The following is a 26,818-nucleotide window of genomic DNA, read 5'->3' on the forward strand; positions in this document are numbered from 1 at the left end:
GAAAGATATTCCCTGTCCTAGAACTTGACTTCAGAGACACCTAACTCAGTGAAAATTCAAAGAGATTAGAAATGAGAACTAGTAAAACCTTTACTCTGCAATAAACCAAATATATACAGTGATAAAGATAATTCCCCTGCTCCAGGGCATACCCTCCTGCCAGGATGAGGGAATTTCCTTTGAGACTTTTCATGGCCCTCCGGCTTTGATACTGTAATGCAGTTGTGTAGGCTGTGGTGTAAGGAAAGTGTCTGCCTTCTGATGTATAATAAACAGGCAGGGAAAGGAAATTGGACTTCAGAATCCTTCTTGCAGCCTTCATTCAATGAGCTAAAACTGATAATGAGAGGTTTGTTTCACTGAGGATTGAGCAGGGTTGGACTGAATATAGCAAGCAAGTATGGTTTGACATGGTGTCTCCTATGAAGAACAGTGATCAGTGGTTAGGAAACTTCCTACCAGGAGTTATCAGCCTCTCATGATTGTAGCATTAAAATAAAAAATTGAACACATGGTCACTAGCAGGGGAAAGTAAGTAAAGCCTTCAGAAATTACCATATCCCCTGGCCTGGTACAAGCACACATGTGCAAGTATTAGACACTGCCTCTGGCTATTGAGTGTGAAACAGTGTGACTCCAGTATTGAACGCTGGTTTGGTTTTTTTTTTCCAGACCTGCAGATTTAACTTAGTGTTGAATGAACGATCTAAAGATTGTTGATATCTCTTGATAACTTCCTGCAGATTCAAGAAATCCCCAAATAGAATTTCTGGTCTGGCGTCTTGTGAAATTCTGGGAGTAGATTCTGGGATTCCCTCACTTACTGAATTTTTATTAACAAAACATGATTAACTTGGATACTATCCTCCCTAACTCCACCAAACATTGTAGGGTGCTAGAAGTAGAGTTTAAGAACACAACTCAGTGGCAGTCCTTTTATATGGAGCAGTCTCCTAGAGGCAGGGATTGAACTAAGACCTCTGCCTCTTACAGCCTGAGCCCCTTCTGTGTTGTCAAAATCTGCTGGCAATAGTGGTATTCAGCAGCTGGTATGGGCCAGGAACTCCATACTCCCCAAAGAAACAGACAGTCCTTCTTACTTAATAATATATGTCTACAGTAGGTCTGACTGAAAAATTAACCTAGGCCAGTCTGGTTTTAGAGAATCTGGTATTTCTGATATTTTCAAGATTCAAGAAGTACAGCTTGCACTTTTTAGTAGGAAAGGCAACGGATTTTGGATTTGAGATGTTTTTTACTGGGTTTTTTTTTGGTTTTTGTTTTGTTTTTTTTTTTAATTTTCATTCAGCAAGTTTAATTAAAGGAAAAAGAAAGTTTCCCAGGATGGTGGAGGATTCTCACAATATCCAGTTCTAATGTTGACAGCTGTACTCTGCTGTGTTAGCAATCCTCTCCTACTGGGATTGCTGCCTGTTAGGCTGGCCAGCTGCAAACTCTGGTAGGGCAGCTGTGTGACAGCCTAAGCGGTGGGTGCAGGCAGGAAGGAAATGTGTCCCATAAAGTCAATGTGGCCTTTGTTTTGGTCTTCTTGGGATGGAAGATGCAATGAAAGTATGAATACTTAATCCAAATTCAGCACAGTTATGGATAACCATAAATATAACCTTAAACCCACCTTCCTTGTGTATGAGACATAAACCATCTTAGGTCAGAGGATAGTTTAAAGCACTGTTAAACGGAAAGAAAAAATTATTCATCATGTGATTCTTGTTTTTAAAAGTAGCTTTATTCTTCAGAGTCTGTTATAAACTGGACCTTGGCACAGGCAGCCCCTTCCATAAGAAAATTTCCCTTCTTGTGTGCCCCAAGCAATAGCTCAGGAAGAGTTGAAGCTGACACCCAGATGTCTCTTTTGCTCTCTGCTGTCAGGGATCTTTGGACAGCGCTTGGAGGACACCGTACAGTACGAGCGGAAGTATGGCCAGCGCTTGGCCCCACTGCTGGTGGAACAGTGTGTGGATTTTATTCGGGAGCGAGGTCTTACAGAGGAGGGGCTCTTTCGGATGCCTGGGCAAGCCAACCTTGTCAAAGACCTGCAGGATTCTTTTGATTGTGGAGAGAAACCCCTTTTTGACAGGTGAGTTGACATCACCAAATTCAGGCTGGTGTATGTGTGACATGTAAAATCTGCCAGGAATGTCCGTGCAGTGGCAATCCTAGCTTACATGTTCTTTCCACACCATCATTCTCTGTTGAAAGTACTGATAGAGCTTTCTCCCACATGGTGTTAGGTGTGGAGGCCTTTATTCAGTGGTGGAGCAGAGCTCATTGATCTATATGGGGTTTCTCCAGTGTATCAGTTTAAGAACACATTTCAATGAAAAGCATTGCTAGATTTGGGTGCAGCAAACTGAGCAGTTGGTGGGATCCCACCATAGAAATGCGTATGACAGAGGTGAACTAGGTGATGTAGTGCTTTCAGATGTTGCATTCTCCCAGCAGATCTGCCTGGGGCAATACCTTGACTCTTCCTTTGTCACCAGGTTTCAGAACAGTCACCACCATCTCACATGTCTTTCTTGCCAGAACTCACTAGCACCATTTTTCCAGGTGATGCAGGTGGCATCTGCTGTGTTACCAACATATTAACCTTAGGGGATTGCTTCCCCTGGACCTGCAGCCAGTCTCAACATTGCCCATACCTCCCCTGCCTACCAGTGCAGGAAGAGCTAGCACTCTCTCCTGTGTGGGCAGAAGCAGTGTTTGGTCTCATCTTGGGAAGTATATCTTCAGAGTTTATTTGAAACATTCTTCTAATTCTTCCCTTCCCTCAGCTTCCCAGACCACCCATCCTCCTTTCTTTGATTCTTAACCACAAACAGTATTTGCTCCCTAAATGGAAGTGTCAAACATTTAGAAATACTTTCATGAAGAAAATAAGTTTGAAATCATCAAATTGTCTCACTTAATCTTTTCTTAAACAAAACCTTTATATTTCTTAATGGGTGTTCTAGTTCAGAATTTGAATTATCTTAATTCAGTGCTTATACTCTGGAACTATCTATACTCTGGAGTATCTACGGAAGGAACAAATTAGTGAGAGTTTCAATTTCATGTTTTACTTTAGCCTTATCTATACTAACTTCATTGTTGTGAAGATAAACCAAGCTTCCACCCAGCATTTTTAAAGCAAAATAGAATTGTAGAATGGTTTGGATTGGAAGGCATACCAAAGTTCATCTTATTCCAGTTCCCTGCCATGGGCAGGGACACTTTCCACTAGACCGGGTTGCTCAGAGCCCATTCAACCTGGCTTTGAACACTTCCAGGGGTGGGTCATCCACAGCTGCTCTGGGCAGCCTGTTCCAGTGCCTCACCACCTCAGGTGCAGAAAGCACCTTTATTTCTATAGGCATTTGCACTGGCTAGATAGATCAGTGCTAAGTCTCCCCTTTAACAGAGGTGCTAAGGACCTCCAGGAAGGAATGTCTGCCTTTTGGGTAGTCAGTGTGTAATGTGGTAACCGAAGGTTCAGTACAGAACTAAAGGAAGCAAGCCTGGAGTACCTGAGTGGTGGACAGTTGAGGGTCCCCCAGTCATAGCCTTTTTCTCTTTCCACCATGTCCACATGTATACATACAGTCTGTCTGATATATTTGTAGTCATAGACAGGAGCAATGGAGAGGCAGTTCCACTCTGGCTAAGTGAAATGCTTCTTCTCCTAGCAACCATAATTTTCTCTGTGTGTAACTAAAACTTATCTGTATATGGCCTGGGACACCTAGGCAACAGAAGTGTGAAGACCTTATGCTTGTTTCCAAATCAGGTTCAGTAAAAGGAATATCCTTTCTTATTTCCCAACTGCAGTCAGTGCTTTTAGATGTCTTTTGTAACTACAGTGATATCCCAGGTGCTTTCAGCCTGCCTGCCCCATGGTGGATCAGACCTTTGTGATGACTGATAATTAAAATATTTATTTTTAGAAGGCTTTCCTTTCCAATTTGGGTTTTTAGTGCATATGAATGTTCTTATGAAAGGTCAGGTGTTGCTGTTTTGAGAGCACTTGTAGCAGTCTGCTGCTGTTGCACTTTGCTGCCACTGAAAATCTGACTAAATTTCACATGGCATTGTGGATGTAACAGTTACTGCAGCCAGCAGCCCTGAAGCTCTATTCTGGACTCTGCTTCTCAGTGATAGTCAGATCTACCATCCACACCTGAAACTCCACACTAAAGGAAAAACAAGAATAAGGGTACTGATCTCATTTACAAAACATTATAATCAACTGAAGAAAACCACTGTGTGAAACTGGTATTCTCAAATATGATGGAGCTGTTTAATAGGAATAGCACTAGCAGGATTAGTAAGTGGTATCTGCAGACAGTTTTCTGTTGTAATTTTTCCAGTTTTGTTTTAGCTGTGTCTTCCAAAAAAAGGCATACTAAGTGGAAGAGATTCAGCTTTTGGAGAGAAGAGATTTGAAGCTCTCTTGCCAAATGTTTACCAATGTGTTTTTCTCAGAATTCTTTAAAGACTGTCAGGACAACGGTGGGTAGGGACGTGATGGTGACAACCTGTTTAGAGTTCCAAGAGTCAAAACCTTTGAGGAGGTCATCTGCAGTGATTAACAACATTGTACAACAGCAAACTTGGAATAAGAGAGAGAGGTATCATCATACACCAAAAGCTGGATAGCTGGAACGGGAAGAGCAGGTGCATCATCATCATGGGGTCTGATACCTCAACTCTAACTTAAAGCAAAGGAGAAAGAAGAAAAAGAAGTTCCTGGATTGGGAGAGAAAGGAAAAGCTGATGGCCTATCATAACAGATGGGCTAGGATTAATTAGGACTAATTCCAGATACCACAAGCCAGGCAGCCATACCAAAGGACAATAGAGGACCTGGAGGAAATACAGCTTCCTCCATTTCTTCTGAGTGATTGACCAGGACACATTGGAGCCCAGCCCACCAGCTGTATGTGTGTGCTGGCTGGGGAGAGCATCAGGAAGGATCAGTGGGAGGCTCAGAGGTTATTTTTGACAGAATCAGGATGCAGAGCTCTGTTGTCAATGCTGTGTGATCACTGTGCACTTGCCTGGACTATTGTTCACATTCCTGGTCCACACTGGCAGAAGAACCACAGTGTCACCCTGCCTTAAGCAGTATCGTGGGCATATAATTTCCACTGGCTGTGTTGCCTGAGGTGCATTTCTATCTTGACAAAATGGAGATTTCCCTTATTCTCAGGCGGACCCTCCTGCCTAGTACAAATGACTAGCAGAAGAGCTTCCTTCCATGTGCCTACTTTGTCCCTGTCCTTGAGGGGCCTTGATGCACCCCCAACTAAAAGCATCAAGCTTTGAGGTAGTGTGGGTTTCTAAATTTCCTTCCTCTTCTCTATTGCAGCAACACAGATGTTCACACTGTGGCGTCCCTCCTGAAGCTTTACCTTCGAGAACTGCCAGAGCCTGTCATCCCCTTTGCCAAATACGAAGACTTTCTTTCTTGTGGACAGCTGCTCTCAAAAGATGAGGGAGAGGTCAGTGATCCTTCTAATGTGCCTCCTCAGTGGATGTTCCCAAGACTCAATGTAGTACAGGTGTTTTTCTCATCACTCTTCACACTTGATTTAAATCAATGAAATCCCAGTGAACCTTTCCCTGAATTTTCCTGAAGCTGTGAATTGGGTGCTGTTATCACAGGCCACTGCTTAAAAAAAAGTCAGTCTTGTAGCCTTGTGCTTCTTTCTTCTGAACAAAGCTGTTGTGTAGTGTAATTAGCAAGAGATGCAAGGTAGGAGGAAATCTGGGTTCCTTTCTCAGCCTTGCTGTTCACTCACTAACGAGCTGTATGGAGTCACTCCCTTTTCCTGTGTTTTCCATTTTATTTATCAGAACAGTATATTCTCCTTCCCAAAGATTTTGGTGGATGAGACCTTGATCAGTGCAATGGTCTTTGTATTTTTTAGAGGAAAGGCACTACAAGAAGGCAGGTTATGATATTATCCCAAAATGGGGAGGGGGAAATAATGTAATGAATACTTTGCCAGAACCTCCTTGTGATGTTCTTCTCTTTGGTTTCCAGGCAAGGGAAAGGACTGACAAAAACCACCAAGTCTGTGGCAGTCATGGAACAGGATAATTTACAATATGATTGATATGTTTCATCTATATTGTTCTTGTGGTGATCCCATAGCCCTTTGCAGACTGCAAAGGCATGTTAGGTCTGGTCTGATGTGGGTGCCACCTTCTAGAACAGAAATTTAAAGCAGCTGCAAGGGTTGTTATTTGTGTCTTGTCTTTGCTAAAGAAGCAAAGGCCTGAGGGCTTGTAAGTTGTGGTCCACAGTTCTATCCCTTTTCTGTGTGTGGTCTCATCTTTGTCTCTGGTGGGATTTGTTAGAACTGTTCCTCACTGTGACTCTGGGGTTCACCTTCAGTTCAAGTGACAGAAGACTCTGTGGAGATTGTCCTTCATGATGCCCACAGGAAGATGCTTCAAATGCAGCATATGTGGCAATATAAGTTTTTTATGGTTAAAAGGCAAGTTTACTACTCTCTACACTCAAATGATGTAGCCTCTAGCCAACTGTGAGAAAGCAGATATCTGTGCATGACACAGCATGTTACCACACATGGATATGCATTTGCATTCTGGACACAGCCACATCAGAGTGCCAGTGCACTAGTGTTGTATTTCAGTAGGTAGAGGTGTGTGTCTACTACCTCCAAAACTTGAAAACTACCTCATTTTCTGCCATATCCTCAGTGAACTCAGGCATCTCTGCAGGGAGCTGTGTTACAGATCCCACAGCGGTTATTTCACAAGAAACAGCAGCATTTTCTAAGGCAGTGGATCTGGTTTCGTTTTGGTCATAAGATGTGCAGACTGGGAAGTTTTGGATCCATTAAGCACTATTGCACAAGAGTAGAGACACTGCCAAATTGGGCAAACATAATTGTACATCACTGCTCAGCTTATTAACTGCGTTGTTTGCCTGATTTTGCCTGCACAGGCTGCAGCAGTTTGGGAAGCAACATCTGTGTGAGCAAGGTCAGACTCAAATGTCTTGTAAAGCAGAATTGTCTTTAGATTAGAAAGGCAATGGGGAGCACTAGGTAGCCAAAATGAACACTTACAAAATGCAGCACTGCTCATAGCACAGGGTTGTTTTGTTAAGGCACTGTTGTAAACATAAGCAATTTTGGTTGTGTCAGGGAAATCTGGAACCTCAGCGTGGGCTGTTTACCTTTTCAGAAACGAAGGTGGAGTGCACGCAGCAGGGGTGGAGAGGCTGTACGTGCACAGTAGCACGTGGAGCAGGATGCAACACAAAGTCATACCTAGCCTGTGGGGCCTGACTCGCCTCCCACATGGAAAATCCCCCTGCTCAGAAACATGGTTTCATTGAAACCATGGTTTTCAACACGTAATGGAAAGCAGGGAATTTAAAAAGAAAACATTTTACTTTGTAAAAGTATTTTGAAACAAAATGTAATCGTATAGGTTTAATTTGAAGTAATGTTTTCTTTTAATTTTTCACTTGGAAGTTTTGAATGAGACTTTTTGACTCTTAATATAATTTTCTTTAGTTTTGTACAGCCACCCTCACCCCATACCAAAAAACCAGAACTGCCTAAGGCAAAAGAGCCTTTCGGATAAAATTGTTGGCACCTCATGCTGTTACAGTGTGACCATGATAGAAATTATTGTGGTGATTATTAACCTGGACTAATTCCAGTACTGCCCTAAGTTTTTATTCAAATTGCTTTTCATCTTCATTCTGCACCCAGCTCATCTCTGGTGTTCGAATGAAAACAGGGAGATAACAGAGACCTTGGGTGGTGCTGAGGTCTCCAGGTATTTAAGCAGGACTGCAGCATTAAAAAAGATTTGATTCTGATCCCAACTGATTGGGAGGAGGGTTCAAAAATTAAAAACAATTTTAGAGCAAGAGATGTTCAAAAGTTTAAAAACTCATTAGAGTCTGAGCTGATGTGACATGGTAGTATTTTAACTCTCACTGATACCTGTACTCGAGAGATAAACACAGCAGTTCAGTAGACTGAACACAAGGCTTTGAGTGTTTTTTAAAGAGGCATCTGAATTTTTTATGAACATCGAAAGTGTAGCTAGTTTTCCAGCCAAACTAGAAGCTCTGAACTGGTGCTGATCTCTTACACACATTGCAAAATCCTTGGGTTTGGGATCATTCATTGGAAAGCAGCATTTGTAAGGAGGTAGGAGTTACTACTGCAAAATCCCAGGATAAATAATGTACTTCTCTTCTGTACAGAGAAGTATAGAAACCAAGTACTTCTCTGGCTTGCTGGGCTGCAGCCACAGGCAGTGCTCAGAGCTGTTTGTTACTACAGAGGTTTCAAGCTCATGTTTTCCTCTGTGCTGTCACTTTGGTGTTCCTCGGCTAAGCTTCTGCCTTCTGTTGGTCTTGGGGAGGACAAATCTGTGGCAGAGCTGATAAAGACTGCAGTCGGAGAGAGAGGTGTTTTTTTTTTTTACCTGGCAGGTGTCTGATCTTTGATGAATGTAAATATACTCTCTGTGTTATACTGTGCCTGGGATTCCTTATGACAAAGCATGGATTATAAATTTTTGGAACCTTTTTTTCTTTCTGGTACCATCTTATACCTTTAGGTCATATTTCCTGCTGTTCGCAGCTGTCTGAATTTCTTTTTCAAAGCTTCTTCTTACATCCATTGGAGCTGATGGCATTTTAATTCAGAGCACTTGAAATACAGTGCCAAATACCATCCTGACTTCCCTATTTGAAATAAATTGGGTTACAGAGCAAAATTCGAGAGGGAATTAGATCTGTTAGCTCACCTATTTCTGGTTCAAACTTGTTACTTGAAAGCTGGTTGACCTATACAACTGACCTTAACTTTCACATCTGTAGCAGCTGAACTTGATGGAAAAATTTTTAGAAGTTTAAAAAAGATGGAGATTTTCAGAAGAGACTGGCCTTTTATTGGTGTCTCCATTGCTGTCACCATTAAGCCAGCATAGTGTTTAAGCTAAGGAATTATAAAGGATATTACTGCCTTTAAGGATTTTAAGTTTCAGGTTTTTATTAGAGAACTTTTTTTTTTGTGCTGAGGTGTACAGAATAAAAAATTACCTATATATTCAAGGTAATAAGGAGGAAGGCAGAAATAGAGACTGATCTCTGGATCTTTCTGACTTGCCTGGACCAGAGAACTCAGGAAGACATTGCAAGAGTTTGGCCACCAGAATTCCTTTCCTAACAGTCCTTAAAAATTCAAGTAGAGTTAGAAATGAATGTTCAATTGCACTACTTTGGAACCAGTTGCTTCTGGAATTTCTCCATCATTAGTTAGCAGCTATCACTCTTCCTTAAATGTGCTTTGGTATCTGTTTTTCCACAAAAGGTTTAGTTGTCTCCAAAAATAAGCAAATCTCCAGGGCAACAACGGCATTGACAGGAATGAGCAAATGATACTTGGGATTGTGGCAGGACAATGGCCTCCTGAGTCAGAGGTTTTCATGAGATGATTTAAGTAGCTTCAGGGGTTTAAGTCATTCCTTCAACTGATGTCTCATCATAACATTTTAATGTAGAGACACAAATTTTGTGAGGAAGTATGTCCTGAGTAAGAATGACTGCAAATGTAAGTATATTATTAAAAAGGAGGTAGTTGAATTGGACTCATTTAGTTTCTTTGAGAAAAAGCTTTCCTCTGCTCAGCTGAGCATTACTGCCATGTATTTATACTGCACTCAATGCCTGCAAGTTTCAAACAGGCTGCAAAGCCAATCTGCTGGTGCAGTGATACCACTGCCAGTGGGCAGGCTTTGGAGGCTGGCAGGCCTCACTAATTGAAGGCTTCTATATCAACCATTAAAGTTTGCAGGAGGATTTCCACTGAGAACTGAATTGATTTCTGGACATTGAGTTTTTTGGTAAGTTACAACACACTGGATGACACCTCTTCTAAAGCAAAGCCATTTTGTGTTACAATCTTTGTTCAGCATTTGGCTATGGAAAGAGGACTTTGTAGTACTGAAGGAAAGTCACATCTACTTTGCTGCATTTACATTAATAGCTCTGCTTCTTGTTTTTCCTGTCCCTCAGGGTACCCAGGAACTGGTTAAACAGGTGAAGAATTTGCCCCAAGCCAACTACAACCTCCTCAAATACATATGCAAGTAAGTGAAATTAATTAACACTTGGAAAAGCCTCTGAGTTTTGTGAGGTTGTTTTATATGCAAATATATTCTGAAAGTATGAATATTCAAAAAACACTTAAGTGTAAGTTACTCTCCTATAAAACTTGTGGAGGTGAATGCAGCCTGCCTGAAGGAAGTTCTTGGCTTATCCAAGAGGATCAGCCAAGCAAATTACTGTCACCCACAGCCTTGGCAGCAGGTGTGACTGGTACTAATACATTATATTGTTTATTTCAGAAGCACCTACAGACCATTAAAGATAGACACTTATTCCAGATACTGCACACTTGGAAGATTTATGACACAAGCTGAGTAGCAGATGCAGTCAGAATAGCCAGTCTGGCATCTGCTCTGGTTTGGAAGTGGGGTTAGTATTGGCTTCCTCTTGATTTACCAGGGACTCCACAGCCTTGTCTCCTTTCATCTCTGCTGATTTTCTCAGGTTTTGGGCTGCCTCTTCATCTGGGGGTTGGAAAAAGATGATTTTTAAAGGGTACTTCCAACCCAAACCAGTCTATGATTCTGGGATCTGTATTTTGTTAGATTCAAGCCAAGCCACAAAACTCTTTCCACAGGCTGGTAGTTCTAGGACATGGGGATGAGTGAAATAACTTATTACTCCTGTTACATCTGTAACTGAAAATTAGCCAAAGCAAATCCATGTAATTGGAGAATTCCTATGAAAATGCAAAAACCTGTCCTTTCAGACCCGGTAGAAGGCCAGGTCCCTGCTAGGTGGGTATTTCCGGCAGAAAACATCCTGTCTTGTCTGGTTCATACACTAGGAGGGATCAGGGTTTACACTGAATATCGGAGCTACAGTAGTTCCTAGAATCATTTCAGGTGTCATGATGGTATGAAAACAGGACAAAACTGAATGCTTACAGTCACTTATGAATTCCCTCCTCCTTTGGTTTTCTGTGGGGGCTTTTCAAGGTTCCTTGATGAAGTTCAGGCTCACTCCAGCATTAACAAGATGAGTGTCCAGAACCTGGCTACAGTATTTGGACCAAACATATTGCGGCCCAAAATGGAGGATCCAGTGACCATGATGGAAGGTAGGTGCTGCTCTGGTGGGATGGCACAGCAGCTGTGTTTTCAGGCTGTAGGTGAAAACCATACGTTCCTCGATAGTTGTATCAGTTGCCTGTGCAGTCAGAGCAACTCAGGCCATCCTTCCATCAGGGCCTCTGACGGGTATTGCAGTTGGCATCTTACCCTGTTCACCACTGCACTGGGAGTGTCTCCCCTCTCCACCATCTGGAGATGCCTCTGCACCCCTGAAACTCTTTTTGAACCTGCTGCTAAAATGAAAGCTCAGCTGTTTTTTGGAAGGACTGTGCTTAAGTACCAAACTGTAGTCATTTATAACTGGTGCATTTCAGTGGTTATAAAGCTTCCTGTAGAGAGCATCCAGGCCATGACTGTAGTTTTGGCTGTGCCACAGTGGCTGTAACTACAAGTGTCTTAGGAGTATTGTCTTCCAAGCAGATTTTATGTATCAAAACTTTAAAGAATCCAAAAAGTTAGTCGAAAATCACTGTTAATTTTGGCTGTAAAAAATCTGAGGCTTTAAAATGATCTACCTCTGTATGAAGTAAGCAGGCTGACACTAGGGCTGGGATACAGCTCCTCGCCCAGGTCGCACTAAAACACAGCTACTGTAGTGCGAGGTTTAGCATGGTCTTTGCATAAAGTTTTGTGGGATTTTGGCAATCCTGCAAAAAGAATTGATGAATTAATTAGGCACAGATTGGGATGCTGTGCCCAGGATGCCTGAACTTGGCTCTGGTTCTGCTGTCTGGCTGTAGGGGACAGCTGACATGGTATTTGTTATGGTGCAAGTCCTTCACAGAAGGCCAGTATTGTCATGCCTTAGCAGCAGCAGTGCCTTTAGCTCAGCACAGGCATACAGATGTGTCCCACACGATGGCAACTCACTGTAAAGCAACAGGACAATTTCAGAGCATGACCTGACATATTATAGTTGTTCAGGAACTCGCAGCCTACCACAGAGGTGTGGGCCATATTGTTAAGGGTAGGTTTGAGATCTTCCCCTTGAAGTGCGGAAGGTGCAAAAATGTGAGAAGGCAGTGCGGGAGCAGTGCGGGTTATTGGAGGTGGGGACAGCTGAAATCAGCTGTGTGCGATGCTGGGACTTCCCCTAGTGGCCACCGGGCCAGCGCTGGTGCCTCCCACAGCCTCGACCAGCAGCGTGCTCTCTGCTTAGCTGGCACAGGGGACAAGTTTGGGTTCAGATCACCTCAGGCATTTCATTGTGCAGCTCATCTGATGGCGGAGGTGCCTGTACTGTGTATAGGTGCATATATGCAGGTGATGTTGTCTCTCTTAATCATATAAAAATACTGCAGTGATCTGACCAGGATTCTGTATTGCCACAGATCTGAACTGTAGAAAAACTGGGATATGTAGGCTGGACTTTTAGACTTTATTATTATACTCATATCAACAGGATTGGCAATGTTTTGTTTTAGTTGAGAATAGAAGGTTGGTTAGATAAAAATAATGGAGAAGTGGAAACACTCAATTTTTTTTTAGCTTCAGGGTAACTTGAATCTCCTAAGTAAACCGATAACGAGATCTTAACAAAAAGCACTCTAATCGTGTCTCTCTTCAAATTTAAACTATTAATTTCAAATGGAAATACCTTAAGTTTGAGAGCTAAATTGCCAGGAATGCCCTTATCTCCAATACATTTAGTTCTCTTCCTACATTCACAGACGTAAAATAGAATTGGTAGGTGAGCATCTTGCTGTTAGGCCAAAAACTCATCAATAAAATCAGGCTCTTGCCTTGAACCCCTGAGTATGTTTGCCTTATTCTCTATTTCAGGCAATACTTAAAAATATAATTGCTTATTCACCTGTTTAAAGGATTTCCTGTTTTCTAGGAAGGGCTTTGTATTAGGTTTGGTAAGTGTTGTTCTTTATTAGTTCATAATGGTCTGCTCCACTCCTGGATAACAATGGCAGCTCATTTCTGTGGATTTAAATAATTGTGAGTTCTTTCTGCACTTGCTGGACATGCTCTGCAAGTGCATGTATAACGCATATGTCATATTTCTGCAAGTTTCTCTACACATTGAGTGCAGCAGAAGGCCTGAGCTGAAATTTGTGGTTTTTCAATAAACAGTAGCTCCGGGCCTATTCAGACCATGAAACTGGGTGCAACCTAGGCTGGGGTGAGTCTCAGGTGTCTTCCATGTCTCCTCAATTGCTTGCCTTTGTTTTCCACCCTCAGGCACCTCACTAGTTCAGCACCTGATGACAGTACTGATCAGTGAACAGGGGCGGATCTTTGCTGTTCCTCAGGCGGAGGTGCCAGGGAGCCAGCTGGAAATCAGACCCATGCGCCAGCGCAGCACTGTCGAGTGGATCTCCGAGGAGGACGGGGAGGACAGCAGGTCACAGCACAGCGCTGCCAGCCCTGCTGATTTGCCTTCTGGCAATGCTGTGGCACTGGAGGCCACTGCAGGGCCTGCAGTGAAAATCACTCCTCCAGAGCACAGTGGCAAATCGACTCAGCCTGCCACGAGCCCCAGTAAGAGGGTACAGACACTGCCTCCATGGAAATACTCCTTCCGCCAGCAGGGAGCACGGTCTGTGAGTCCAAAGCTGGGCAGCTCATCCTTAGATATCCCCAACCTCTCCTCCAGCGGGAACTGGTTGATGAATGGCCTGTACTCCCTCCGAGGCCATCGCCGCACAGCCTCTGGGGAGCGAGTGAAGGACTCGTGTTCCTCCCAGAGACTCTCCACTTATGACAACGTCCCTTCATCCAACCTGTCCCTCAGCACACACAGCATGGCCAGCACCACCTGGTCTACGTCATCCTGTGAGATCTCTGTGATGGACTCGGTGAGCAGCTGCCCAGCCTGCCGGGCCAGTGACTCTTCTGCTTTAAGCTCCCTAAAAACCGAGTGGGTAACTCAGGACTCGCTGTCTCAGAGCGAGGGCAAGACAGCAGATCTGGAGAACAGCATGGACAGGTTTGAAGCCTGCAGCAGCAGCAGCAGTGAGCAGAGCGACCCAGCTGCAGCTTCCCGAGACTCTGTCCAGTGCTCCAGGGCCTTGCAGAGCTTGGTGGTGGAGCTAAAGACAGAACTGAGCAAACAGAGGACTGAGTATGAGAATAGTATCAAAAGGTAATGTCATCTGCAGGGGGCACAAGGAAGTCATCTGTTAACATCTCCGTGTCTGAACATGGGCGTGGGCTAACAAGGGTCTCAGGTTCTCAGCCCTCTAGTTTGGGGTTGGGTGACAACTGACTTGGTTCTACTCTTTCCTTACTACTCTCTGAATCCAACTTTCCTTTCTCTGATTAAGGAAAGCATAAAAAAAAGAAAACTAAAGAAGGGGGATTTCTATGACACGGGGAAATCCAATATTTCCTATTTTGTGTTTTCACTGGAAATGAGAACTGTGCAGATAATGCCGAAGTCTGCTCTTAGTGTCCTTAGAGAAATAGCAAAACAAACATCTTGGAGGGAGGAATTGGGACCCAGGATGGTCAGGCCTCAACAAGGAGCTCTGTTGTTCTGTGCAGGTGCTGATACTTGTACCAAACCAGTTTAAAATTGAGGGCTCCTTGTTGCTTTTCCCAACAGAAGCATTCTTGAGAAATCTGCTCTTGACTATTTTACATAGGGTTTTATTTGGTGGTGGTATTGGGACAGCATCTCATCTGTAATGTTTTCAGCAGCCCTTTTGTGTTGAACTTCTAGAAACCTCACTTTTGGTTTCTGATGCAGAGAGTGGTCCTTGGCTGACGGGGAGGCTTGGCTTGGGAGAGCAGGGTGAACTGTGTCATTTGCCAGCTGGTGCTTCCTTGCACAACTGCTGGTGCTGTACTTCCCATCTGAGCTCAGAAAAGTCCAGTTTTTGGGAGAGCTGTGTGAGGGCTGGGGCTGTAGGAAATAGAAGTATTAATAATAAAGGAGTCGTAATAATTTGTGTTAGTATATTAGGTTTTATGAGTGTATGTGCTTAATAGAACAACTTTCAGGGAAATAGGCACATGAAATATTGTTGCTTATAGGCATTAGATATATTTTAATATACAGCTACATGCAAAATTGCACACCATGTTATAATACATGCTGCTCTGCAGCACCAATACTTTACACTGAAGAAATGCTGTAGTTCTGTTTCTTACAAATAGCTGAGTTCTTGATCTTTGGAGTTTTTTTGTTAAGGTGTTACTGGTATACTCCTTCAATTATTAAAACTCAGATTGGAAATTGAGGTATGGGAATGCTGCCAGTCTCCCAGACATGGTATCAAAAGCACATATGACTGTTGGGATTGTATAGCACAGCTTTAGGCTGCATTTGTTGGCACTTTCTTCTTGTTAAGGTATTTTCTCAAAAATGTATCTGAATTGTGATCTCTTCCCATGGGCCAGTTGTTACGGTAGGAATTCCACTTACTACATTCCTGCTTTATTTTATGATTTCCTCTGGTGGTGGCCTGCCAGTCTCTGCAGCATTTTCACTTTTTGCACTGTACTGCTTTGGTGTCTGGAGCTGGACGGAGAATCAGGCTGTACAGTAGTTTCAGTTCCCAGAGTGGGAGAAAAGCCCCACCTTGTTGTGTTCCAGGTGCAAGAGCTTATGAGAACACCAGCAGTTGCTAGTGTGGGATGCTGGGAATGGTTTGTGAATGAGGGTGGAAGTTCATGGCTTACATGGTTTGTTTTTTTAGATGCCCTACTGATGCAGAACGGCAAGGAGGTGAGGGTATGTGCCATGCATTAATTGTGCAGAGTTGCCCTGGCAAGCCTAGTTGCAGGGATACAGAGTAATAAATAGAAATACCAGGCTGCAGAACTTGGAAATGCGTAGCTGCACATTCTTGCCTGCTGCCTGGGGGAAGAGAAGGATTTCCACCTCTTATCAGTAGAACTGTTCCCATGGGGCCTTAAGCTTCTCACGTCAGGGGCATCCAGGAAGACCTGTTCATTCCAGCTGTTGAGCTGCTTCAGCTCCAACACCTGCCTTTCCCCTGCAACTGGACAGGGCAGAGAGCACTGTGGCTCGAGGGGACAACTCTAAATTGGCCAGGTCTCACAGGGCAAAGTAGCTGAGAGGAAAATGCCTAATGAGCTGAAGTTTCATAAAATCAGGCGAGATGCAATCACTGCCTTTTTGTATTAAACAGGATGACTCCAGCTGTTCAGGATTACAGCCTGAAGGGCTGTGCTGTCAAGTCTAAGAATTTCAAGCCAAGTTTTTCAGCTCTCAAAAATTTTGCAATGTCTTTACTGCATCTGCAACAATTTATGTGTGCAAAAGTGTGTTCCTTTTGAGACTGCATGGAAGTCTGTGGAAAGACAGGAGCTAACTAGCAAAGGGAGGCTGCTTAGCAGGAAAAAAATAGGCTGCCTCACCAGCTTTATTTTATTGAAGATAATTTAGTCCCACAAAATTGTACATGTGCTTGTGAGGTTTGCAGAACTGTGTGTATCTAGCAAGACACATTTTAATGAAAGAATATGAGCTTTTTGTTGGCACATACATGAGTGGAGGGAAAGCAGAGTGAGTACCTGCCTGGGGCAGAGGTAAGGAACACTTGCTGATGGAGAAGCTGTTATTTCTCATCATCAACTGCCCATTTTCGCTCTCTTAGTCAGAGGGAGGCAAGTTTTATGGCCTTTCTGTAAGCACTCTGTTCCAGAGCATTTCTCCCTCAAGGTTAATATAATTATCAGACATTCTCTGTTGAGTTTCAGTAATTCATGTTTACCACCTGGGACTCTTAAAGTGTAAGTATCTTGGAGAGGACTTTTAGGAATGTAGAAGTACTGTGACCCTGTGTAATTCAGTCTAGGCTGCTGTAGCTGGCCCCTAAACTTAGTGGTAGAAAAATATAACTGGCAGCTTGGAGCTGTTATGTGTGTGTGTGGGGAAGCATCCCAGCTTCAGAAGTGTCATATTCCAGAAGACAGCTGGCTGGAGAGAAAGGTCTGCCTTCATCCACAGGAGCTGTTTTTTGCTGAACTTGGTGCAGGTCTGCCTTCATCCACAGCTGTTCTTTGCTGAACTTGGTCAGCACACAGGTCAGTGCACCTGTGTGTGACTTTGATTCATTTTGAAAATCATGCCAATAGTCAAACTGCCATCTTTAGCTGTATGTAAAGGAACAGAAAGGAAGAGTTTGAGGTGACACACTGCACTGCCTCTTGGTCATAAAGTGGAATTCAGACTGTTCTGGGACTATCAAAGACCCCCTTTTTTGTTGTTTGTTTGTTTGTTTTGTTTCATTTTGTTATGGAGTCAGTAGTATGCCCTTCTTGGTGATCAGCTACCCTGTCTAAAAACAACCCATTCACAGTTCCACAGAGATGCCATACTCCAGCTTCACAGCTGAGTATTGCACTGATCAATGACAGATGGGGGTGGGTTTGTGTTTGAAATTATTTTTAAAGACTGTATTTATTTTATTTAGAGGAGGGGCATTTTTTCATTGAAAAAGCGTAATTTTTAAAATCATATTCTAGTGATCAGTAAATCCTATCTGAAAGTACTCCTTCCTTGGTATTAACACCACTACTCAGTCTTGTGGGGAGGACAGCAAGTGTGGTACCTCCTGTGCTTCTTTCAAATCACAAAACCATGAACCTTGTTCTTTGGCCCCCTCAATGAAAAGCTCTGAATTTTGTTTCAGAGATTTGTGCCCAGATACATTTAAGGACTGTTGTTTTGATTCTTACTCATATGAAAGGCTGGGTTTTGTAAAATCTTGTACCCCACCCCAATGTCAGTGATAAGCTTTACAGAAACTACCATCAAATGGATGGTGAGGAAGGACTGTGACCTGATTGCTGTCTGATGCCTAACAATGTTCCTCTGTACTGGATATCCATATAGGAGAACACAGTATGAGGATGAAAACAGGGGTTAAAATATTATTTTGGAATTACGTACTCGAACTCTGCCTAAGTGAGGATTTAATATGTCTCCTCAGCCATCCAGTCTGGGGCTGGAAAGTACACATTGTTTTCTAAGATTTGAGCATTTTTCTCAAGATACAAATAAAGGAAGCTCCAGCTTTCAACGAGTCTCTGCCCTTAAATTCAACAGTAATGAAATAGCATATAGTTCTCTCCTTTCAAACTTCCTCTTAGAATATGTTAACTGTAAGAGGAACAACTTAAATTTATAATAGTTATCAGCTGTATTTAACCAGCCATTTTAAAAGCCTTTTTTTTTTTTCTCTCCATTGGTTTTAAGAATTGAAGAAACAAGTGCAGACCTGAGGAACCAAGTGGTTAGGCTAGAGGAAGAACTGGACCAAGAACGAAAGAAATACACCATGCTGGAGATAAAGCTGAGGAACTCGGAACGCGCTCGTGAAGATGCTGAGAAGAGAAATTACCTCCTGCAGAAGGAAATGGAAGAATTTTTTTCAACATTAGGATGTTTAACTGTTGGGAGTCAAAGTGCTAAAGGCCCCAAGTAGAACAAGCATAGAAAATCCTGACAAAATGAGTGAAAATGCATATTTTGTTCTGGTATACTCATGTATCATGAGTAATTCTATAGTGATTGTGCTCTCAGTGACACTTGCCCTGTTGTCTTTACATGTGCTGTAGTATTTGGGCCAGCTGGGAAAGACTGCTGACCATAATGCTTGAAAATTTAGTGTCAGATTGCCAAGAAAGAAAGGGTCCCCTCTGTATCCACAGAACACAAGACACTCCTCTCCAGAGTGTCCTGCTGCCATCTTTGGACTCAACTGCACCATCCTTTTGCTGGCTTAAGGACAGTGGAAGGTCCTGCAGGGTGGGTGGATGGCCAGAACCAATGGACAAGCTGAGCCTGGAACAGAGGGATTCCTGCACTTGTGCTTGGGAAGGTGGCAGTTCCAGGCTGTCACCACAGCCAGGGGGGTTGCCAGATGGATTTAATAAGGTGGTTTTCACCCCACTCCGTACATAAAGTTTGTTCAAATTTCTCATTCCTAGAGTGGCATTATTTTTTGAAGATGCTGTGAAAACAATGTCTGCAACCATGCTGACTTTGCAACCATGCTGAAGATACCAAAATCTTGACCATTCACTAAAATTGTCCCGTACCCACCAAATGGTTTCAGTGTTTCACAGAAATGCAACTTATTAAACTTTATGTGATTAACAATCAGATTGGCTACACAAATTCCATGGAACTTTAAATATGCACACTTTGCCCTAGGTATCTGGGCTTTTTGAGCCAAAAAAATAAGCAGTATGAGCTGTGAGAAAAAAAACATCTCCTGAGTTGATACATGTATTAAGGTAGAAGATGGAAGATTCATATCATCAAAACATCCAAAACTTTAATATCCAAAACATCCAAACTTTAATAGCAAAACCTATGGTAAGAGGAATTAGTGCAATTGGTGGGGTGGGGGTGTCAGGGTGGTGAAGGTGGGGATCTATCTTTAACTTTTCCTGGACAATTTACACTTATCTGCTTGTAACATTTCTCATGACATCAGCATATGTTTCTGTTGTTAGTTCTTACAGCGAGATGAGGGGACAGGAGCAATACTGCAAACAACCCATCAGCCCAAGTTCCTTACTTCTGCTAAGGAAAAATCATCAGAATGAAGCTGTAATTTCTGGTAATTTGCTGCCAGGGCTCACTTCCCTTCCAAGTGACTTCAAGAAGTTCTGCATAGCATTTGTAGCACCCTGAGCCATGTGGAGCCTGTGCACAGAAAATTGTTTCACCAGATTTACCTTTAACTCCACTTGCCAGCCCAGCACAGTTCACTCTTTCTTGGCACTTTATCTTTGACATCCCAAGGCAGTTTGGGAGTCTCTAAGGAGAAATATTTTTAACAAATAAGTGCCACAACATGAACTGACTAGAGAAAGTATGGACTGTAACAAAGGATTTTGCTTTATTTTAAGTATTTTCAAAAAATGCTCTGAACCTCATTTCTTACTAGAGAAGACTATGACTCACTGTCTGGCAGTAACCTTAGAATGGGGTTTTTTTATGTACCAAGAGGCAGTCAATAGTGAAAGATGTACTTTCTCCTCATCATCTTACAGATATCCAGGTATTGCAGTATTTAAAACATCTAGATGTGAACTTGTTTCTACTGCACTGTAACGCTTCTCCTTGCCATTGAAATATAAGAAATGTTAACCATTTAAAGCAAGCAAAAAGCAGAATTTTAACTTAATGTTTCCTAGATAAGACAAGTTAAGCAAGGTGGTACAGTAAGCCATGGGATAGGTTCATTCAGTTATTTCAAAATCTTTTTCCTACTTCCCAGGCTCTCCAGCTGCCCTGGATTCCTTACTGCCCCTGGCATGAGGCAGGTACCTGCATGTTCAGCAGCAGCTGCCTGCCACCTGCAGGCAAGAGCATCATCCCTATCTGTTTGTTCCCACTTCAGCCTTGGATTATTACTGATGGTCACAAGTGATCATGCAAGGATTAAGATGGCTATTTGAAACAGCAGCATAAAGATGCATAATGTGAGAGAAGCAGTAACAGTGAGTGAGTTGGAAGAACACAGTGTGTCAGGTAGCTGGAGGTACCAGGCCAGTCATCACAAAAGAAACCTTAATAATTGGAGGGTGGTTTGAGCCAGGTTTTAAGTAGAACACCAGAAGTGATAAATGATGACATACAGTACAAAAAGTAGCAACTACGGTATTTTAATGCCTTCTTTTATTCCTACCCAAAACATGGAAACCTCTCACTATCCATCCTGACAGTCCACACCTCCCATACACTATTTATATTGCATTATCTCCTGTATGTATCAAGTGCAGACTGCTCCTTTTAGTTCACACAACAAACACAAGAACTGAGCCCTGCTCACTGGGAGACTAAACGCCAAATATGCCAGACAAACCATGAACAGGACTGCTGGCTAACTCTCTTAACTATTTAATCTTAGGTAACTGCTAACAAGCCTATCTATTCCAAACTAGCATGGGATCTGTAGCACTACATAATTTGGTATCAAAGATGAAATTAATTTTTTTTAGTATCACTAAACTGAAACTCTATCCACTCAAAATGATGAGTGAAATGAACCAATTCCAGATTGGCTGTTATGCTCAGCAACATCTCTGCCTCTTGTTCACCAGGAATAAATTTCACCTCTTTTTGAAGATGAGCCACTGCTGTAAATAAACACTGCAGGAAGTGCAAATGACCCAGTTCACACTAAAATGCATTACAGTAGAATGTTAACTCCAAGTGCAGCAATGGGACCATAATGTTAAATTCCTGATATGGGCAATTATGCAAGAAATGGGAATGCACTTATGCACAACTTGATAGAACACTATGCCCTTATGTGAGGATGATACATCCTTTCCCAGCTTTAACATCTGTTTCCATACTCTACCCCACCAGTGCATTTCCCCATATACAGCACTGGAGACTTATTTTGCAGACCCTTAACTCATTAGAGCCCTTGATCTAAATGCCAGCTTTCTTAGCTAGTGTTTACAAGATACAGGTTTGGTTATTATTAATTAAACATGACAGAAGGTTCATGGAATAGATACCTTTTTTACCAGATCTTCTCCTGTGCAATCTTCCCAGCCTGGAACATCCCTTCTCAATTATGCAGGCAAAAAAAGTAAAAACTTTCCAGTGAAAAAACCAACACAAGCATATGCATTAAAAAAAAAGCAAACCAGCAACATTTCAGAATAACAAAGAAAACTTGGCAGGTTGCTGTGGCATTTCTAACACAAAAAGGAAGATGAACACAGATAGTTTAATGACTCATCTACATTCACAGGCAAGTTCCATTGCAGCCAGCAGCACTGTGGAGTGTTTCAGTCCTGAGCCACCACACAAATCGTGCACAGAGCTAAGACTGTCTCTCTGGCCTTGCTCTGTATTAACATCTCTCTGGAAACTGGCTGCACTTTATGCTGACATATACAAATAAAGAAGAACATTTCTGAGTCCCACCACATTCCTCAAAGAGTATCCCACAAACTACTGGCCCTGATAAAGCTGGATGCACTGTGGTCATAATTCCTTTCCCTTGAAACTGGACACAAGGGCACCAACAGCACATCTCAAGGGCACCTGCAGTCATTAAGGAAGCACTGAAACCCTGCTGGAAGTGAAGAAAATAAATGCATTATATTGAGGTTTACCAACAGAGAAGTTCCAGTGCAGTGAGTGGTTGAGGTATCCAAGGCAGGTCTCCAGAAGTCAGATCCTTCAGGCTTCTCCAAGCCTCAGTTTTGCTAGATTTTCCCATACACTAGGCACCCATGGCTTACCTCTTTCAGCAGCACAGGATCTCACGCTGTATTTCCAGGAATTAAGACAGCTGGAGCTGGCAGCAAGGAAGCAAAAACAGATTCCCAGTGGTCGCAAAGACACTGAACATGTGGTTATTAACAGTCTGTGGCACATCCAAAGTCCATGGGAACAGAGAAATGGAAAAAACATGTCATTGCCCACAAGTGAGCTCACACACAAGACAGGACACTACCATTACAAAACAGATGAATTCTCAAGGACTGTCCCTAATAAGATTTCAAATGCAGCCCTGTTGTGCAGTCCACGTGAAATCCATTCCAGCCTGGTAATGAAGAAGCACTAAATGCATGGTGGTCAAACTTTTTTTTTTTTCTTTTTTATTTAAAATATCATTATAACCAATTGACATACTAGATAACAATGTATACATTCCAGTGGTGCACACATAATGACCTATGCCATGAATGAGTAAAAAAAAAAACCTCACAATGTTCTCAGTAATGCCCACCAACAGCTTATTCGGAGGAAATAAAGGAAAAGCAGGAAAAGGTATCAAATGTGGGGAAGAAGAAAAAAATTAGTTTTCCCCAGTATTTTTAATGGTGTATCTTTCCCTTCAGATTTCTTGGGACTTAATAAAATTAAGAATATACTTGATAAGGGGCAGAAGGAATGATCACAATAATTGGGGTGGGATTTTTTTTTTCTCAACTTTAGTAATAAAAGTTAAAGAACTCTCAAAAATAGACTAGATATTGGGCCTACAAAAGTAATTCATCTGTATGCAAAGCTTACCAAGAATTATTCCTTTTGTAAAATGTAAAGGATGAGCTGACACTACTAGTAAGCTATTTTTACCCTACAAAACCAGACTACAATAATAAAATCACCAATTTACAGCTAACACAATCTAGATGTACATTACTGTACACAAGCTATATATTACACATGAACATTTTACGTGAAATAGATAAGAAACATACTGATATTGTCTCAACATTGGCCAATAGGTTTGTTTTTCTAAAGGAGGTGTATTTTTCTATTCACATTCAGTGTAGTTCCAATAGCAAGGGTTAGCTTTGCTTACTTAAGAAACGTAGAAAGTTTTGTGTGAGGTAGTTCAAGAAAACCTAGCTTAAATTTTAAAACTGCAGAAGTAGAAATACAATGTGATCTAATTCTTAACACATTTCTGTAACACAGACATATAAAGAAGAGGAGAAGGGAGTGAAACAGACCACTTAAAACACCACTTTTATCCAGTGCCCTTAACAAAGAATAAATTAAATTAATTGAAAATCTGGGTAGGCAGTACAGTCTCATCACATTTCCTCATTAGAAACCTCTCTCTAATCCTACTGAAAAATAGAGACAGGCTCTCCTTCAACTCCACCAAACCACTGACAGGAAAATAAAATGTAATAGCAAGGACAAGCTGCTGACAACAGCAAATAAAAACAGATCCAGAAACTGTAATTCACTCCCTTTAGCAACCTGAAAGAGTAAGACCAAGTGTAAGCTAAACCTTCTTCTCTCTGTTGTCCATAATCTTAACTGAGAAACATTTACTGTGATACACTTTGGATTATTGGCTGGGTAGGACCATCCTCCTGTCGGAGTCTCTTGATATTTTTCTTCATGCACTGCTAAGCTGAATGCTCCATCCATCCCTCCCTCCCTCCCAGCAGCACCCTTGCCCAGGTGCTCAGTGTTGCCCCACCACCCCCAGGCAGCAGAGCCCTCCAGCCACAGCCCGTGCTGGGGACACAGGACACTCCCACCACACCACTGCTGCTGATGCTGTGTCAAGCTGCAATTCCTGCCCAGAAAGGTGCTGCTGCATCTCACACACTAAAAGTTCTTCAAAGCTAAGAGCCCGAGCTAGGGCAGGGCAAAGTGCCATGTCTGCTCAGCTGAGCAGTGTCCCAGGGCTGCATGTCCCTCCAGGGGGTTGTGCTCAGGCAGCACAGCTGCTCACATGAAACACAACAACACAGCAGCTCTGACCCACTGCTGCACCAACCAACGACTTCACAGCACAGCATTCCAGTACACCCTAAGAGTACTAATTCACCCCCTCCCTCCAATATCTATTTCAAATTCTTCAACAACCTACTTCTACAAAAGGAGAGAGCTGCTTTATCCTTGCTGCATGCCACAGCTCTGCCCAGAGAAGTTGGAAATCAATCTCCCTATTACTGCCCAATTTTGAACCTCACCTGAAGTAAGAGATCAGGCAGCTTATGGTAATTCAATCCATATCAACTCCCAGTGGATTGGAACGGCCCTAGAAAGTTGCATGCACTTCAGTGAAGCCTGCTGTAATGAGAAGATTCCAAATCATAGTCTAAAATAAAGCTTAACAATACTTTGAAACTGTACAGTGTATTGGATAACATATAATCTAACAATAGACAAAGACAGCTGAACTCCAGTTACCCATTTGTTTGCACTCTGTGGCAGTGCACACCTATCTGAAAAAAAATTATATTTCAACAAATAAAATGGGAAGTTAAGACTAGGATGCTATTGTAATAATTTGATTACTGAATATGATTTTCTTGTCTTTGAAATTTGCCATCACTGTTACTTGCCTAAAATGCAAGCAACTGGAAAAAAACAAAAAAAGAAAAAGCAACACTCCTATGAAGATGGTGCCAAAGGTGAACTCTCAGTTTCCACAGCTGTGACCCTTTAAGCACAGCTTGCTCACACTGCAATAGGCTGCAGTAGGCAGTTCCACACATTCACTAACCCTGCCTTGAAAGAAGAAAAGCTCAATTCTCCTTAGAGCTTATGAGCTCATTTCAGTTACTATATATTTAAGACACTGGAAAGTGATAGCAAAAAATATTTTAAAGTTTCAAAGTATTTCCATTATCACTGCAATCTGGTGGGGTCTAAAATAAATTTTAATAGGAACTATATTTACTGATTTGTTTTTAACAGCACTTAGAGGCATCAGAAGTTACTTTTGTCAGTCTTAACTTCATTACATTGTGCTGACCACACTATCATTTGACCTTATATAACAATGGAGTACTGTTGCTGGACCAAAAATTTTAGCTTAATTCACAGCTTAAACTTAGATAAAAAAATTACAAAATAGACTGTTCTGTTGGTCTCTGTTCAACTTGAGCAGATTTTCTACATTCCAGTGCTAGATGAATCCAAACTTGTCCTGCCTATTCTGAGGTAATATACAATTTGCAAGGATCCTGTAAAAATAATTGCCTTAACAAATGTGGTTTAGGAAGGCAATATTGAAATATTAGATACAAGTGAGGAAAGCAAAATTACACACACACAGCACTTACCAGCAGTCTAGCCAGGCCACAAAAACAACGGTGCAGTTTATCAATTTAGTTATCTTTGAGACTAATATTACCATTCCTTGAAACCCTGCATGTTTTTTTAAAAAAGACATTAGATACTGAAAGCATTACTCTCACTTATATTTTTCTGAAACTTACTGCATAGAAAAATTTTCCTCTTTCAGTTAAAACTTCAAAAATATGCTTATTTAACCCAACAAGCAGAAGGAACCACACTGAAGACCACCAGTCACTCTAGGATGACCTCTATAGCCAGTTACATTATTTGTTTATGCTCAGTGCCTGGCAAGATTTCTGTATTTGTTATTCCCATTTTTGTGAGCTTTACTAATTTAAATTCCTCTTCACTTTCTAGTTCACTACACAAAATATGCATCTACACAAGGCAATCAATTATACAGCCTAGCTTCACTAAAAATCTGCATTTTCCAAAGAAATAAATTCTGAATGATTGTTTAACTCATACATAAACTTAAGTCAGTTATACATAAATCATTCTGTAAATATAAAATGTAAACAGTTAAAATACTTCTGTGAGGAGCAGCACCATCTTACATGACTATTTATTACCTGTTCTATATATCTCAATATATCTTTTGTTTAAAAAGTGTATTGAAACCTGGAGCTTCAGTGATGAAAACTACTGAATATTTATGACTTAAAATGAACCATTGCTAAGATTTCTGCTACACTGATCTCATGGTGAAATGGAAGAGATAAATATTAATTCATACAGCACTACTTCTCCCTCCTTTGGATGGCATATATTGCTCAATTAATGCATTAGCTACAGAAATCCTGAGGTTCTCCTACCACTTGAAGGTTTTTAGCAATCAGTTACTTTTGGTGGAGAAAGAGTAGCCAAAGTTTTGCCCCTATTGCATTCATGTCATTCCCTCTTTGACCCACAAAGCACTCAAAAAGCACTTGCCTTAGTAGACAAAATTAGTAAGAACCAAAACTCCCAAGATTCACGTCTTACATGAAAGTATAGCTACAGCATATTCATTTTCCCTCCTGTCAGTCTAAACATCCTGGATACACTTCATTTTGTGTG

The 26,818-nt window shown here is 41.8% G+C and overlaps 1 protein-coding gene and 1 long non-coding RNA gene across 10 annotated transcripts in view; both read left to right on the forward strand.

The window, feature by feature from the left end:
• ARHGAP22 (Rho GTPase activating protein 22) overlaps window positions 1-19,148 on the forward strand; it is a 137,658-nt gene extending 118,510 nt beyond the window's left edge. For all 9 annotated transcript variants that reach the window (XM_085065327.1, XM_085065330.1, XM_085065328.1 and 6 more), the window contains 6 exons: window positions 1,891-2,098; window positions 5,369-5,501; window positions 10,076-10,149; window positions 11,107-11,228; window positions 13,432-14,335; window positions 18,422-19,148. In XM_085065327.1, coding sequence (XP_084921453.1) covers window positions 1,891-2,098; window positions 5,369-5,501; window positions 10,076-10,149; window positions 11,107-11,228; window positions 13,432-14,335; window positions 18,422-18,650 — 1,670 coding nt within the window. In that variant the 3' untranslated portion in view covers window positions 18,651-19,148. The remainder of the gene's footprint in view (window positions 1-1,890; window positions 2,099-5,368; window positions 5,502-10,075; window positions 10,150-11,106; window positions 11,229-13,431; window positions 14,336-18,421) is intronic.
• A 366-nt stretch (window positions 19,149-19,514) lies between these two features.
• On the forward strand, window positions 19,515-25,781 carry LOC146435367 (uncharacterized). The gene is made up of 2 exons (XR_014853211.1): window positions 19,515-19,546; window positions 19,687-25,781. It is a non-coding gene; the product is annotated as an uncharacterized LOC146435367 (long non-coding RNA).
• The last annotated feature ends 1,037 nt before the right edge of the window (window positions 25,782-26,818 follow it).

This window comes from Lichenostomus cassidix, chromosome 6, assembly GCF_008360975.1.
Source record: "Lichenostomus cassidix isolate B80296 chromosome 6, HeHo_3.0, whole genome shotgun sequence".
NCBI lineage: Eukaryota > Metazoa > Chordata > Aves > Passeriformes > Meliphagidae > Lichenostomus > Lichenostomus cassidix.